A 14,918-nucleotide genomic window follows, 5' to 3' on the forward strand; every position below is an offset into this window, starting at 1 on the left:
ATCTAGAGCAGCGGATGCAATAGATGAGGTTGGAGGAGGTGCAGGTGAACCTCTGCCGCACCTGGAAAGACTGCTTGGGTCCTTGGATGGAGTCGTGGAGGGAGGTAAAGCGGCAAGTGTAGCAATTCCTGCAGTTGCAAGGGAAAGTGCCCGGGGAGGTGGTGGTTTGGGTGTGAAGGGACAAATTGACTTCTCTCGCTTTTGCTCACCAAACACTGCCCAGCGATCACCCTGTATACTAGCACCACCCTACACATTAGGGACTATTTACTATTTTATCCAAGCCAATTAACCTACAATCCTGCAGTTCTTTGGATTTTCGAAGATAACCGGAATAAAACCTACGCGGTCACAGGGAGAACGTACGAACTCCGTACAGACAGCAACTAAAGTTAGGATGGAACCCGGGTCTCCTGCGCTGTGAGGCAGCAACGCTTCCGCTGTGCTGGTCCCAAATGCTTCATCTTGCAAAGAGTGTGATGTCCCTTTCTGCCCCACGTACTGCAGCTGGGGCTGCATGGAGATTTGTAACAGTTTTCTGTTTAATTTTGGCTTTCCTAAACGCACGGATGTGATAATTGTTGTTGTTACATAGCCGTCTCTACAGTCGAGAGTGTTTGGTTGTCACATGTACCTGCACCAGAACAATATGCCTTATGCTGCAGCATAATGGGTCCATAGCCACGATAACACACATATATAATCGTCAATAATATGCAATAATCAATACTAATAACCATATGAAACATTCTTTATCACTGTCTCCTCTCTCTTGACTCTTAGTCTGAAGAAGGGTCTAGACCCGAAACGTCACCCATTCTTTCTGTCCAGAGATGCTGCCTGTCCCGCTGAGTTACTCCAGCATTTTGTCTATAGACAATAGGTGCAGGAGTAGGCCATTCGGCCCTTCGAGCCAGCACCGCCATTCAACGTGATCATGGCTGATCATCCCCCAATCAGTACCCCGTTCCTGGCTTCTCCCCTATCCCCTGACTCCGCTATGACGACAGAGGCACCAAGGTCTAGTGTTCACTGCAACCGAAAGTATCTGGTTCGAATCCCGCTGGAGTGCATTTGCGTGTGTCCTTGGGCAAGACACACTCACCACCTGCTGTGTGTGAGTGATGGTGTGGTCGGAGGGCCAGGCCGTCTATGGCAGCCACCTTCGTCAGTCTGCCCCGGGCAGCTGGTACAGGTGCTCCCCACGAGTGGGACGATGAGTGAAGAATAATGCGAGTAACGCCATGAGTATAGAAGGCGCTAACCATCCATATTGTATATATCTTTAAGAGCCTCTAGCTCTCTCGAACATGAGAGAACGGAACATAGGCGACGTTTCGGGCCGAAACCCTTCTTCAGGGTTTCGGCCTGAAACGTCGCCTATTTCCTTCGCTCCATAGATGCTGCTGCACCCGCTGAGTTTCCCCAGCAATTTTGTGTACCATCGGGAACATGTTTCCTGCCTCTAGCGTGTCCAAACCTTTAACAATCTTATATGTTTCAATGAGATACCCTCTCATCCTTCTAAACTCCAGAGTGTACAAGCCCAGCTGCTCCATTCTCTCAGCATATGACAGTCCCGCCATCCCTGGAATTAACCTTGTAAACCTACGCTGCACTCCCTCAATAGCAAGAATGCCCTTCCTCAAATTAGCTGGTCTATCTTCGATTTAAACCAGCATCTGCCGTTCCTTTCTTCATTAATAACGATAATACTGGGTAACTATAATGATGCGAAACCCAAGTCAATAGTGCGACCAAACGCAGTCTATGGAAGATCACAGTTGCTGAGGTTAGTATTGTGCAGTGTTCAACAGCCTAATGGTTGCTGGGAAGAGGCTGTTCTTCATACGTGATAGGAGCAGAATTATTTGGCCCATCAAGTCTACTCCGCCATTCAATCATGGCTAATCTATCTCTCCCTCCTAACCCCGTTCTCCTGCTTCTTTCCCATAAACCCCTGACACCCGGACTAGAGTCATAGAGAGAAACAGTGTGTAAACAGGCCCAACTTGCCCACACCGACCAACTTAAAGATAGCGGAGTCAGGGGATATGGGGAGAAGGCAGGAACGAGTTACTGATTGGGGATGATCAGCCATGATCACGTTGAATGGCGGTGCTGGCTCGAAGGGCCTCCTGCACCTATTGTCTATTGTCTATAATGTTCAAGCTACACTAGTCCCACTTGCCTGCTCTTGGTTTATATCCCTCCAAACCTGTCCTATCCATGTACCTGTCTAACTGTCTCTCAAACGATGGGATAGTCCCAGTCTTGAACCTTGGTTTTTTATGCACACTAAACATATTTCTTTATTATGGTGTGTCCAGGGTACTATGTTTAGTTAAGAGTGTTTTCTCTTAGATAGAACATTGGAATTCTTACTTGCAGCAGCACAACAGAATATGTAAACATAGTACACTGTAAACAATGTTATAAACGTGAGAGAGAGAAAGAGTTCTGATTGTGTGTGTGTGTATACACACACACATACTCACAGCCTTTACATTATCTGTTGTGCTGCTGCAAGTAAGAATTGCATTTCATTTTGGACATATGACAGTAAAACACGTGTGTGAGAAAGAACTGCAGATGCTGGTAAAATCTAAGGTAGACAAAAAATGCTGGAGAAACTCAGCGGGTGAGGCAGCATCTATGGAGAGAAGGAATGGGCGACGTTTCAGGTCGAGACCCTTCTTCAGTCTGAAGAAGGGTCTCGACCTGAAACGTCGCCCATTCCTGAGAGCAAAACCCTCTTGGCTCTTCGAGGTCCCGGTTTTCAGGCTCCTGTACCACTTTCCCGATGGTAGCAGCGAGATGCAAACGTGGCCAGGGTGAAGTGGGTCTCTCATTCTTCTTGCGTACAGCGTGCACGTCCTAAAGTTGTAGGACAACTTGTCGAAACAGGGCGGACCACGTGAAGGTTGCAATCTCCCATCCCAGTGATATGCCGAATTAGTTCCACTGTTTTTCTATATTCCTGCTCCCAGTTTAGCCCTGTACCTGTTGGCATACATCACTTCAGTCCTGTGTCAAGTTACGGTTGCCTCTTGCACCTGCCTGCTTGTTTGCTCCTGAAGTCTATTTACGTCTCCACACTTCGCGGCTCATGCCGGCTGCAAATATCTAAAGTACTTGGCCGGGGAACTACCCTGCGCTCCGTAAGAAAGCACAGCCAACCGAGATCCCTCCTGAATTTGAAACCTCCTTGTTCCGGGCTCCCTCCACTCCCCCCCCACCTCCAAACCCAATCCCGCAGGAATACTTCCCTTCACAGGTTGAGTTAGTTAATTGCCGGGAATTCAAGAGTCATGTGAGTTTTATTGTCATGTGTCCCAGATATTTCCTCATTGTGTTAAGGTTCACTTCTTCAGTATCAGTATATCTTTATTGTCATTTTCCTGAGTACTCACATACCCAGAGGAAACAAAAAAACGTTGCTCAACCAGTGTCCATTCAGTGTGCAGTACAAATAACAACAAATAACTAGAAATAAAAATACATATATCATGAACAAATTAAATTAAACACTCTACTCTCTACTAAACATCAACAGGCGTTCCGATCGACAGCTGCTGCAGTGTGTCCAGGTTGATGGTTGGTGCGCGATACTTTGGCAGGGGGCTAAGTCCGTTTATCAGTCTTATAGCCTGCGGGAAGAAGCTGAGGAGCATCCTGCTGGTTTTGCAGCTAATGCTCCTGTACCTCTTCCCAGATGGCAGGATGGAGAATATGTGATGCGATGGGTGGTAGGGGTCTTTGATGATGGAGATGGCTCTGTTGATACATCTCTTCCTGTATATGTCCAGCAAGAAAGGGAGTGGAGCACCAATAATCCTGCTGGCGGTCTTCACAATCCTGTCAAGTTGGTGCCGTTCGTACGCCTTGCAGCTCCCGAACCAGGAAGTGATGCCGTTGGTTAATGTGCTCTCAATTGTCCCCCTATAAAAAAATTCTTAAAGACAGACAACACACAATGGGTTAGGTAAACCAACTCAAGCTTTACTGATTGTTTTAAGAAAGAACTGCAGATGCTGGAAAAATCAACAGTAGACAAAAATGCTGGAGAAACTCAGCGGGTGAGGCAGCATCTATGGAGCGATGGAATAGGTGACGTTTTGGGTCGAGACCCTTCTTCAGACTGATGATGGGATGGGGGGGGGGGGGGGGGGGGGGGGGGGGGCGGGAAGCCGGGAAGCCTCCCCCCCACCCCTACATCAAGTGGACACCGCCATTCAATCATGGCTGAGCTATCTTTCCCTCTCGAACTCATTCTCCTACCGTCTCCCCATAACCCCTGACACCCATGGAGATAGGCCCTTCGGCCCAACTCGTCCATGCTGACCAAGGTGCCTATCCATGCTATTCCATTTGGGCCATATCCCTCGAAACATTTGTTCTACATAAATCATTTTATATTCATGAATGTTCACGTTCATAAATCATAGGAACAGAATTAGGCCATTCGGCCCATCAATTCTCTCCACCATTCAAACATGGCTGATCTATCCCTCCCTCCTAACCCCATTCTCCTGCCTTCTCCCCATAACCCCTGACACCCGTACTGATCAAGAATCTGTCAATCTCCGCTTTTTAAATGCCCAATGACTTGATCAGCCGTGATTGAATGGCGGAGTAGACTTGATGGGCCTAATTCTACTCTCACTTATGACCCGTATGACTTAACCTCCACCAACGTCTGTGGCAATGAATTCCACAGGTTCACCAATATCTTTAAACCGTTGTAATTGTATCTACTCCCTGTGCTGATTGTACCAATACACATAGCACTGGGCGGCAAGGTAGAGTTGCCGCTTCACGGCACCAGAGACCTGGGTTAGATCCTGACCACGGGTGCTGTCTGTACGGAGTTTGCATGTTATATGACATTAGATGCAGGAGTAGGCCATTCCTGTGGTGTGGTCTCACTAGGGCCCTGTACAACTACACAAGGACCCCATTGCTCCTATATTCGATTCTTCGTGTTATAAAGGCCAACATGCCATTCGCTTTCTTCACTGCCTGCTGTGCCTGCATGCTTACTTTCATACACTGAAGTACAAGGACTCCCAGTTCGCGGCTTTTCCCAACTTGACGCCATTTAGATAGTAATCTGCCTTCCTGTTTTTGCAACGGAAGTGGATAACCTCACATTTATCCGCATTAAACATCATCTGCCATGCATCTGCCCACTCCCCCAACCTGTCCAAGTCACCCTGCATTCTCATAGCATCCTCCTCACAGTTCACACTGCCACCCAGCGTTGTGTCATCTGAAAATTTGCTCATGTTACTTTGAATCCCTTCATCCAAATCATTGATGTATATTGTAAATAGCTGCGGTCCCAGCACCGAGCCTTGCGGTACCCCACTAGTCACTGCCTGCCATTCTGAAAGGGACCCGTTAATCCCTACTCTTTGTTTCCTGTCTGCCAACCACTTCTCTATCCATGTCAGCACTCTACCCCCAATACCATGTGCACTAATTTTGCCCACTAATCTCCTATGTTCTCTCTGTGACTGCGTGGGTTTTCTCCGGGTGCTCCGGTTTCCTCCCACGCTCAAAAGACGTTCAGGTCGGTATTTTAATTGGTTTTGGTAAGTTGCGAAAAAATTGTCTAGTGTGTAGGATAGGATCGTCGTGGAGTCGGTGGGCCGAAGGGCCTGTTTCTGCACTGTGTAGATGTGGTGTGTGTAACGTTGTGGTGCCGAGAGTCATGTCTCTCCCCTCTCCCCTCCAGGACCGTGAGGAAGGGAAGCCGCTGCTAATCCCAGTCAGCAACCCGCCCAGTAAATCGGCTGGGGGGGCCGACCACACCTACTCCAGTATTCCATCCTCCCGGTTTCCCGATGAACAAGCTCTGCTCAACACTATCCTCACCAAGACAGCGCAGTGAGTAACGACTGTGGGGTGAAGGGGTTATGGGGTGGAGGTGAAGGAGTGGGGTGGGCGTGAAGGGGCTCCTATCGGGGTAAGAAGATAAACTGTTGAGCTGTTTTGAGGAAGGACATTCTTGCTATTGAGGGACTGCAGCGTAGGTTTACAAGGTTAATTCCCGGGATGGCGGGACTGTCATATGCTGAGAGAATGGAGCGGCTGGGCTTGTACACTCTAGAATTTAGAAGGATGAGAGGGTATCTCATTGAAACATATAAGATTGTTAAGGGTTTGGACACGCTAGAGGCAGGAAACATGTTCCCGATGTTGGGGGAGTCCAGAACCAGGGGCCACAGTTTAAGAATAAGGAGTAAGCCATTTAGAACTGAGACGAGGAAACACTTTTTCTCAGAGAGAGTTGTGAGTCTGTGGAATTCTCTGCCTCAGAGGGCGGTGGAGGCCGGTTCTCTGGATGCTTTTAAGAGAGAGCTAGATAGGGCTCTTAAAAATAACGGAGTCAGGGGATATGGGGAGAAGGCAGGAACGGGGTACTGATTGGGGATGATCAGCCATGATCATATTGAATGGCGGTGCTGGCTCGAAGGGCCGAATGGCCTACTCCTGCACCTATTGTCTATTGTTTCTCTTAACCTACTGTTGATCTTACGCAAGCTGATCTCCCGGGTGGCTCAGCACTTCAACTCCCCCTCCCATTCCCACGCTGACCTTTCTGTCCTGGGCCTCCTCCATTGTCAGAGTAAGGTCCAGTGCAAATTGGAGGAGCAGCACCTCATATTTCACTTGGGCAGCTTCCACCCCAACGGTATGAACATTGACTTCTCTAACTTCAGATAGCTCTTGCTTTCCCTCTCTCTCCATCCCCTTCCCAGTTCTCCCACCAGTCTTACTGTCTCTGCCTACATTCTATCTGTCCCACCCCGTACCCTGACATCAGTCTGAAGAAGGGTCTCAACCTGAAACGTTGCCCATTCCTTCTCCCCAGAGATGCTGCCTGTCCCGCAGAGTTACTGGAATTTGGAATAGAGGAAGGCAAAGGCTGTGGGGAGGGTTAGTGATGCATGGATTGAGGAGTCAGAGCGGTCGGTTGCATTGGACTGAGCCGTGTACCATCCTTCCCCTGGTCCATGGTGCAGACACCACTACCCTTTTGTACGTTCTCCCTGTGACCACGTGGGTTTCCACCGGGCGCTCTGGTTTCCTCCCACGCTCCAAAGACGTGCGGATTTGTTAGTTAATTATAAATCGCCCCGTGTGTGTCGGGGCTTAGTGAGAAAGTGGGATATCTCCCTGGATTGTCACCTTGTCGTGGTGGGGAAGCTTGTGTGGTCCTGAGATCCTGAGAGCGATGCTGTCTATAGCTACGCTCCTGCTAGGGCCACCCATGGCGATAAGGTCGAGGGGGATGTCTCTGACAAAGAGCAATCCAACCAAGACCTCAACGGTGGAACAGGCAGAGGACGATGGCTGACCTTAGTGGAGCGTCACAACGGCTGGGAAGGCGGATGAAGGCTGCAGCAGAAAAGGGTCTCCAGTCGTCTTGGACTCCATGCAACTGGATCCTGACCCAGATCTTTCAAGGACCGTGGGGTGGCTGTCTGTGCACCAGTCTCCCCACGTTAAACAAAGTCACGCACAGGCGTCCTCCATATAGGGAATAGCACCCTGGAGACACCCATGGTCAGCCACGACCGAAGGGGGCATAAGAAGATAAGGGATAACATAGAACTAGTGTGATTGTGGTAGACTCAGTGGGCTGTTTCCATGCTGTCTCTGTAAACTAAATACCATGATGAAAGGAGATTGTATAAACTCTGGAAGGAGGATGAGGGAAGACCTGTTAGAAGTATTTCAAATTATGAGAGGCCGAAATAGGGTGGACAGTCAGAACCTTGTTCGCCAGGTTGGAGATGCCAAAGACCACAGGACATAGTTTTAAGGTTTAGTTTGGAGACACAGCATGGAAATAGGCCCTATCTCCCGCTGAGTCCACACCGACCATCACTAGTGTGTGAATGGGTCGGCATGAATTCAGCGGGCCGAAGGGCCTGTCTCCGTGCTGTAACTTGGCTGGGGTGCCTCTGCTGTGAGCGGCTTATACTTCCGTAAGAAATTGCAGTGAATTGTGGACGCAGCCCAGACCATCACACAAACCAACCTCCCTTCCATTGACTCCATCTACACCTCACGCTGCCTCGGCAAGGCCAGCAGCATAATCGAGGACCAGTCGCACCCCCGGTCACTCCCTCTTCTCTCTCTGGATACTTTCAAGAGAGAGCTAGATAGGGTGCTTAAAGATAGTGGAGTCAGGGGATATGGGGAGAAGGCAGGAACGGGGTACTGATTGGGGATGATCAGCCATGATCACATTGAATGGCAGTGCTGGCTCAAAGGGCCGAATGGCCTACTCCTGCACCTATTGTCTATTGTCTCTCCCATCGGGCAAGATCCTTGATCGGGTTTTATCTTGCACTAAACGTTATTCCCTTTATCCTGTATCTGTACACTGTGGACGGCTCCATTGCAATCATGTATTGTCTTTCCGCTGACTGGTTAGCGCGCAACAAAAGCTTTCCACTGTACTTCGGTACACGTGACGCTAGACTAAACTGAACGTTGCACCTTCCCTCCCCAGTAACATCATCGACGTGTCGGCCGCAGACTCGCAGGGCATGGAGCAGCACGAGTACATGGACCGGGCGCGGCAGTACAGGTGAGGCTAGTGCTGGACCGATGGGCAGAGTGGCCTCCAGTGCGGTAATACGAGCTTAACATCGTCTGTCCGTCATCATTGACTCCCCCCCCCCCCCCCCCCGGGGTCTCTTGTCTTTGGGGGACGAGCAAACACCGTCTCAGCGGGCTCTCCCTCCCCCCTCCTTTCCAGGCCCATGTCCGCCCGCTACTATGGGGGGGGGTAAGGAGATAAACTGTTGAGCAGTTTCTCAATGCTAGTGCTGGGCCGATGGGCAGAGTGGCCTCCAGCGCAGTAATATGAGCTTGACACCATCTGTTAGTCGCTCTCTGGGGCGGCGAGACCAATTTTTGGGCCTATTTCAATCAATAATCAATCAATAGTTCAATAGGGCTTTATTGATCACGGTGACATTATTTTTGCATATATTACACGTGGAGGCCGCCATGTTTTGGCGGCGTTATTCAAAGTCCGGTCGGCCCGCGCGCTCGGTGTACTGGAGCAGTTCCCGCGGATCGACGACCCACTCCTCTCCTCGCCGGGCCATCTCTGTGACTCGGGGGCGCCTCCTGCAGCCGACCTCGAAGCCTGCAGCTGGAGGCGTTACCCCGGTTCACCCTCCCACCGACCCCAACTCCCTCTCGGTACTGCCGCCGACCGACAGGTACAGCAGGCAGTGAAGAAAGCCAATGGCATGTTGGCCTTCATAACAAGAGGAATCGAATATAGGAGCAAAGAGGTCCTTCTGCAGTTGTACAGGGCCCTGGTGAGACCACGCCTGGAGTATTGTGTGGTTTTGGTCCCCTAATTTGAGGAAGGACATTCTTGCTATTGAGGAAGTGCAGCGTAGGTTCACCAGGTTAATTCCCGGGATGGCGGGACTGTCATATGCTGAGAGAATGGAGTGGCTGGGCTTGTACACTCTGGAATTTAGAAGGATGAGAGGGTATCTTATTGAAACATATAAGATTGTTAAGGGTTTGGACACGCTAGAGGCAGGAAACATGTTCCCAATGTCGGGGGAGTCCAGAACCAGGGGCCACAGTTTAAGAATAAGGAGTAAGCCATTTAGAACGGATATGAGGAAACACTTTTTCTGTGGAATTCTCTGCCTCAGAGGGCGGTGGAGGCCGGTTCTCTGGATGCTTTCAGTATAGAGCTAGATAGGGCTCTTAAAGATAGCGGAGTCAGGGGATATGGGGAGAAGGCAGGAACGGGGTACTGATTGGGGATGATCAGCCATGATCACATTGAATGGAGGTGCTGGCTCGAAGGGCCAAATGGCGTACTCCTGTACCTATTGTCTATTGTCTAATTCACTGTTGTAGTACAGGACTGATGGGCTGAATGGCCTTGTGTGCTGAGCCGGGTCTCACCCTGTACTTTGCTTTGCCAGTACGAGGCTAGCGATGATCAGCGGATCGGCCCAGGGTAAGCGAGCGAGCACCCTGCCTACGTTAACCAACCAGCCCCACCAGGTGTTGGCCAGTGAACCTGTGCCCTACTCGGACATCCAGCAGGTAAGTGGCATTGCTGCAGCCAGCTGGCACCAGGGGTCTTGTGGCGGGCACTGGGTGAGGTGGGCCTGCTGCCCAAACGCGGGCAAACGTTAAAACCATGTTCTCCACAGATGCTGCCTGACCCGCTGAGTTACTCCAGCACTCTGTGAAACATCACCTATCCATGTCCTCCACAGACGCTGCCTGAGTTTAGAAGGATGCGAGGGATCCTTATTGAAACATATAAGTTTGTTAAGGGTTTGGACACGCGAGAGGCAGGAAACGTTCCCGAAGTTGGGGGAGTCCAGAACCAGGGGCCACAGTTTAAGAATAAGGGGTAAGCCATTTAGAACGGAGACGAGGAAACACTTTTTCTCACAGAGTTGTGAGTCTGTGGAATTCTCTGCCTCAGGGGGCGGTGGAGGCAGGTTCTCTGGATACTTTCAAGAGAGAGCTAGATAGGGCTCTTAAAAATAGCGGAGTCAGGGGAAATGGCGGTGCTGGCTCGAATGGCCTACTGCTGCACCTATTGTCTATTGACCTGCTGAGTTACTCCAGCACTCTGTGAAACGCCACCTATCCATGTTCTCCACAGATGCTGCCTGACCCGCTGAGTTACTCCAGCACTCTGTGAAACGTCACCTATCCATGTTCTCCACAGATGCTGCCTGACCCGCTGAGTTACTCCAGCACTGTGAAACGTCACCTATCCATGTTCCCCACAGATGCTTCAAGGTCCACGGTGTGCATGGCTAATCTCTGGAATCTCTGGAACTCTCTGCCACAGAGGGTAGTCGAGGCCAGTTCATTGGCTATATTTAAGAGGGAGTTAGATGTGGCCCTTGTGGCTAAGGGAATCAGAGGGTATGGAGAGAAGGCAGGTACGGGATACTGAGTTGGATGATCAGCCATGATCATATTGAATGGCGGTGCAGGCTCGAAGGGCCGAATGGCCTACTCCTGCACCTAATTTCTATGTTTCTAATGATGCTCTACAATTGAAGCTCTCAGCCATTTGAGCTAATGGGTGTGAGCGGTGTGTTGATCCCTCTCTCACTCTCTCTCCCTCTCTATCCCTCTATCCAGGTGTCTAAAATCGCTGCCTACGCATCAAGTGCACTTTCTCAGATCAAGGTGGATGCCAAGGAGGAGCTGGTGGTCCAGTTTGCCATCCCATGACCTCCCGTCATGGAGAAACCCACTCTGTGAAGACTCTAACACTGGGACTAACTCTCCACAGACCATCCGCCCCGACATCTCACCCACAAACCACCCCCTATATATTTTTTTAAGTTAAGCTTGTTTGAATTTTTCCATATTTCCATTGTTTTTTATTTTTTTGTTTTTCCCCCCCCGTGTGGTTTTTGACACAGTGGCAGACTTTACGAAACACTTCACCCGCTTTGTAATCAGCGCCGCGGCTTCGATGCTCTGCCGCTGTTCCGTGACGAAGGACGTGTCCGCTCCTCCAGCAGCCGTCCGTCTCGGACAGAATTCATCGGCTTTCTCTGCCCTGACGTTTCGTGTCGAACCTTGCCTGCTTCTGGTCTGTTTTTTTTTTTTTGCATTTTGTATCCTAACAACAACGGCGTTTCTGAGGATTTGTGAAACGCCAGATTTCTGCTGAGCGATGATTGTGTTTTTTTCTCTCTCGCCCCTTATCTCGCTGGGGGGGGGTCTGGACTCATGAGGCGTGTTGGCTGGTGTGAGTTGCTGCATTACCGCCCCCTTGCCTGTTGTGTGTGTTTGTGAGTGTGTTTATTTGTGAGTGTGAGTGTGTGTGGGTGTTTGGGTTGACTGAGTGTGATGGTTTGTGTGCCTGTACGTGTGTGTGTAAGCCTGCGTGTCCGTAGATTCGCCCGGGCCCAGCGTCGGGCTAAGCTGAGCTGGATTGTGAGTTTTTGCCTAGGCCTTGGGGGACTCGTGTTTGTGAACGGAACGGTGAGGAGGTGGGAAATCCGTTGCCCATTGAGGTCCGAATTCCTCGCACCAGACGGTAGCAAGGAGGCCTCGACTCCTGGCAAGGCCTGAATGTCCCGCTGTGGGATTCCACACTGGTATCACTGTTGGTGTTCACCCTCCCTGCCCACCCCCCCCCCCCTCCTTCCAGGGAATGTTGGAGGTCAGAGTGCAACCAGAGGCTGAACTCTGACCTTTTTTAAGTTAATAAATCACTGGCTCGACCAGTCAGTCGCTGGTTCCGACCACAGATGAACCGATGTACAGAGCTGGCCATTAGTTAGCTCCAGCAGTTCCACGTTCATGTGACCAGTAACATGAGCCAAGCCTCCGCACCCAAGGAGCGCTGATTGTAGCTCAGTCTCTTGTTTAAAATATATCAGTCTGAGGTTTGCTTTAAACAAGCCCGCATTACACAACTGACTGTCCCTCGAACTTCCCTCTCCTCCCAACAAGTAGTATTAGTTTTGATGTCAATCATTTAATGTTTAATTTAGTTTAGCCCAGCACAGGCTCACTGGTGTCTGGCTGAGACAATGATCTGATTTTTGTTAATTCACTGCGCCCCTCCTTTACAAAGTAATTTCACCCCAAACTGGGACTGGGGGGGGGGGGGGGGGGGGGGGTGGAAGAGATGATTACCCTGATTCTTATCTCACTCATATAATTATGTGGCTCCTTTACACCCACCTCCTCACTGCTCCCCTTTCACAGCTGATCACTCTTAGCAAATGTTTAATTGATCGTATTCTTGTGTTCCCCTCTCCCCCAATCTCCACCGCCCACCTCGCAAACTAGATGTGAATGCACAGTCGACACAGTTTGAGAGGCTACGTGACGTTTTACTTGTGCTGTTCTTTCACAAACAATCAGTGGTGTTAAACATTTAGCGGAGGAATGATGGGGTGTGTGGGGTGGGGGGGGGGGAGGCGTCTCCAGGTTTGATGTGAGGTCGTCGCCACTCAGCGGTCAAGGAAAAATAGGTGCAGGGGGAGGCCATTCGGCCCTTCGAGCAATCACCTTGCTGTTTTTAAAGGCCGTCTCCAGCGACTAATTTAACTCTACACAAGCCTCCACACAGATGCTTCACGGCGACTTGAGTATCACTTCCCCCAAGGTGGGTGGGGGAGGGGGGGGGGGGGGGACAATGGGGTGAGGTCTGCCGGTCTGTGCACAAAGCTGTCTCTCCCCCAACCCCAGCCAGAGAATAGGCGTGCAGACACCGCCTGCTTTAACCAGCTCACCCTCCGCGTTCTTGCCCCTCTCCCTCGCTCGCTCCAGCTCAGCGGAAGAGATTGTCACCTCTCTTTTTTTGCTTCACCCTCGCTCCCTCCCCTCCCGCGGTATTTTAATTTAACCCGTGTGTGTGTGTGTGTGTGTGTGGGCGATGTCAGTGTGAGACGCAGCAGCTCGTAGCTTCAGCAACGTTGTCCTTTCAATCAATTTCATAGTGGTGTGATTGTGATTTTTTTTTAACTGAATAAAATCAGATTTCACTGTGATTTTGATCCGACCACCCTCCCGGGCACACACTTCCTGCATCTTTCCCCGGTCACCTAGTCTGTCTCTGCCTGTCTCTCTGTCTCTGCCTGTCTCTCTGTCTCTGCCTCTCTCTCTCTCTCTCCCTCTGTCTCTCTCTGTCTCTCTCTCTCTTTCTCTGCCTCTCTCTCTCTGCACCTCTCTTTGTCTCTCTCTCTGTCTCTCGCTCTGCCTCCCTCTCTCTCTCCCTCTGCCTCTCTCTGTCTCTCTCTGTCTCCCTCTCTCTCTCCCGCTCTCTCTTCCCCTCTCTACCTCTCTTTCCCTTCCTCTTCTTGCATCCCGAGGCAATACTTTGGCCTGAGTCCTGTCTTCAGTGTTTGCCCCAAGGATGTAAGTGCCCAGTTGTGACGAGCTCCCGTGTGGAAGAGGCCTGCTGCTGTGCAGAGACAGACACACAAAATGCTGGAGTAACTCAGCGGGTCAGGCACCACCTCCGGAGAGACGTTTCGTGTCGAGACCAAAAAACATCACCCATTCCTTCATTTTGGATCCGCTGCCTGACCCGCTGAGTTCCTCCAGTATTTTGTGTCAGTCTCCGGTGTAAACCAGCACCTGCAGTTCCTTCCTACTGTTTGGAGAACTTGTCCTTCGTATGCGGATGGTCCTGGCTGGATGTAACGTAACAAACATCCTTCGGGGGGGGGGGGGGGGGTACTTCAACACGACAGCAGTGTTCCATGGGTGTTGTGAACAATTTTGATCCATCAGTAACAGGTGAAGGTTGTTGGTGTCAGTATTGGTGGGGCTTAGCTAATGTATAGTGTATAATTCATGCAGCAGTGGGGTGGTGAAACTGGCTGTGAAATGGTTCTGGTGGGGGGGGGGGGGGGGGTGGGTGTTCTGAAGTCTGAGCTAATCAAGTCTTTATTTCTTCCGCTGCATCTGTGAGCTTGCAAGATCCCCTCGGAGGTGAGGTGAGGGGGGGATCCTCCAGGGCAGTTGCTGGCTGAAGGGGGGCTCGCATGTGAGGTATTTCACAGTGACCACCATGTCAGGCACCGAGCTGTCCCCTCAGCGATATGGCTGGGGGGGTGTGTGGGGGGTGTGGGGTAGGCCAGCCAATGTTTCCCACATTCATTTAGTTTTTAAACTGGTGCAGTTTGCAATCATCAATTGAGCAGGGTGGTGGCCGAATTCCAACCCTGTCTGGATTAAAAGAAAAACTTTGAAAACTACACCTGGTTTTTGTCTGCCTGTTCAATGCTCACATGTGGCGAGGCGTACAGCACTGAAACCGACTGGCGAAGGGCCTCCGCCCGAAACCTCACCCACCCCCACTCCAGAGATGCTTCAAGGTCTGGGTTTTGGAGGAGGTGCAAGTGAACCTCCCCCTC

General features: G+C 50.7%; 1 protein-coding gene across 1 annotated transcript; it reads left to right on the forward strand.

The window, feature by feature from the left end:
* Nucleotides 1-5,689: 5,689 nt before the first annotated feature.
* lamtor1 (late endosomal/lysosomal adaptor, MAPK and MTOR activator 1) lies at nucleotides 5,690-13,547 on the forward strand. The gene is made up of 4 exons (XM_033022149.1): nucleotides 5,690-5,892; nucleotides 8,531-8,608; nucleotides 9,984-10,107; nucleotides 11,173-13,547. The coding sequence occupies exons 1-4, from the start codon at nucleotides 5,717-5,719 to the stop codon at nucleotides 11,263-11,265; spliced, it is 471 nt and encodes a 156-aa protein (XP_032878040.1). The 5' UTR covers nucleotides 5,690-5,716; the 3' UTR covers nucleotides 11,266-13,547.
* The last annotated feature ends 1,371 nt before the right edge of the window (nucleotides 13,548-14,918 follow it).

Source organism: Amblyraja radiata, chromosome 6 (genome assembly GCF_010909765.2).
Source record: "Amblyraja radiata isolate CabotCenter1 chromosome 6, sAmbRad1.1.pri, whole genome shotgun sequence".
Lineage (NCBI taxonomy): Eukaryota > Metazoa > Chordata > Chondrichthyes > Rajiformes > Rajidae > Amblyraja > Amblyraja radiata.

Coding starts and splice junctions, on each gene's coding strand:
- lamtor1 (XM_033022149.1), top strand. CDS start 5,717: ATGTCTCTCCCCTCTCCCCTCCAGGACCGTGAGGAAGGGAAGCCGCTG. Junction 5,893..8,530: donor ATCCTCACCAAGACAGCGCA/GTGAGTAACGAC, acceptor TTCCCTCCCCAG/TAACATCATCGACGTGTCGG. Junction 8,609..9,983: donor GACCGGGCGCGGCAGTACAG/GTGAGGCTAGTG, acceptor TTGCTTTGCCAG/TACGAGGCTAGCGATGATCA.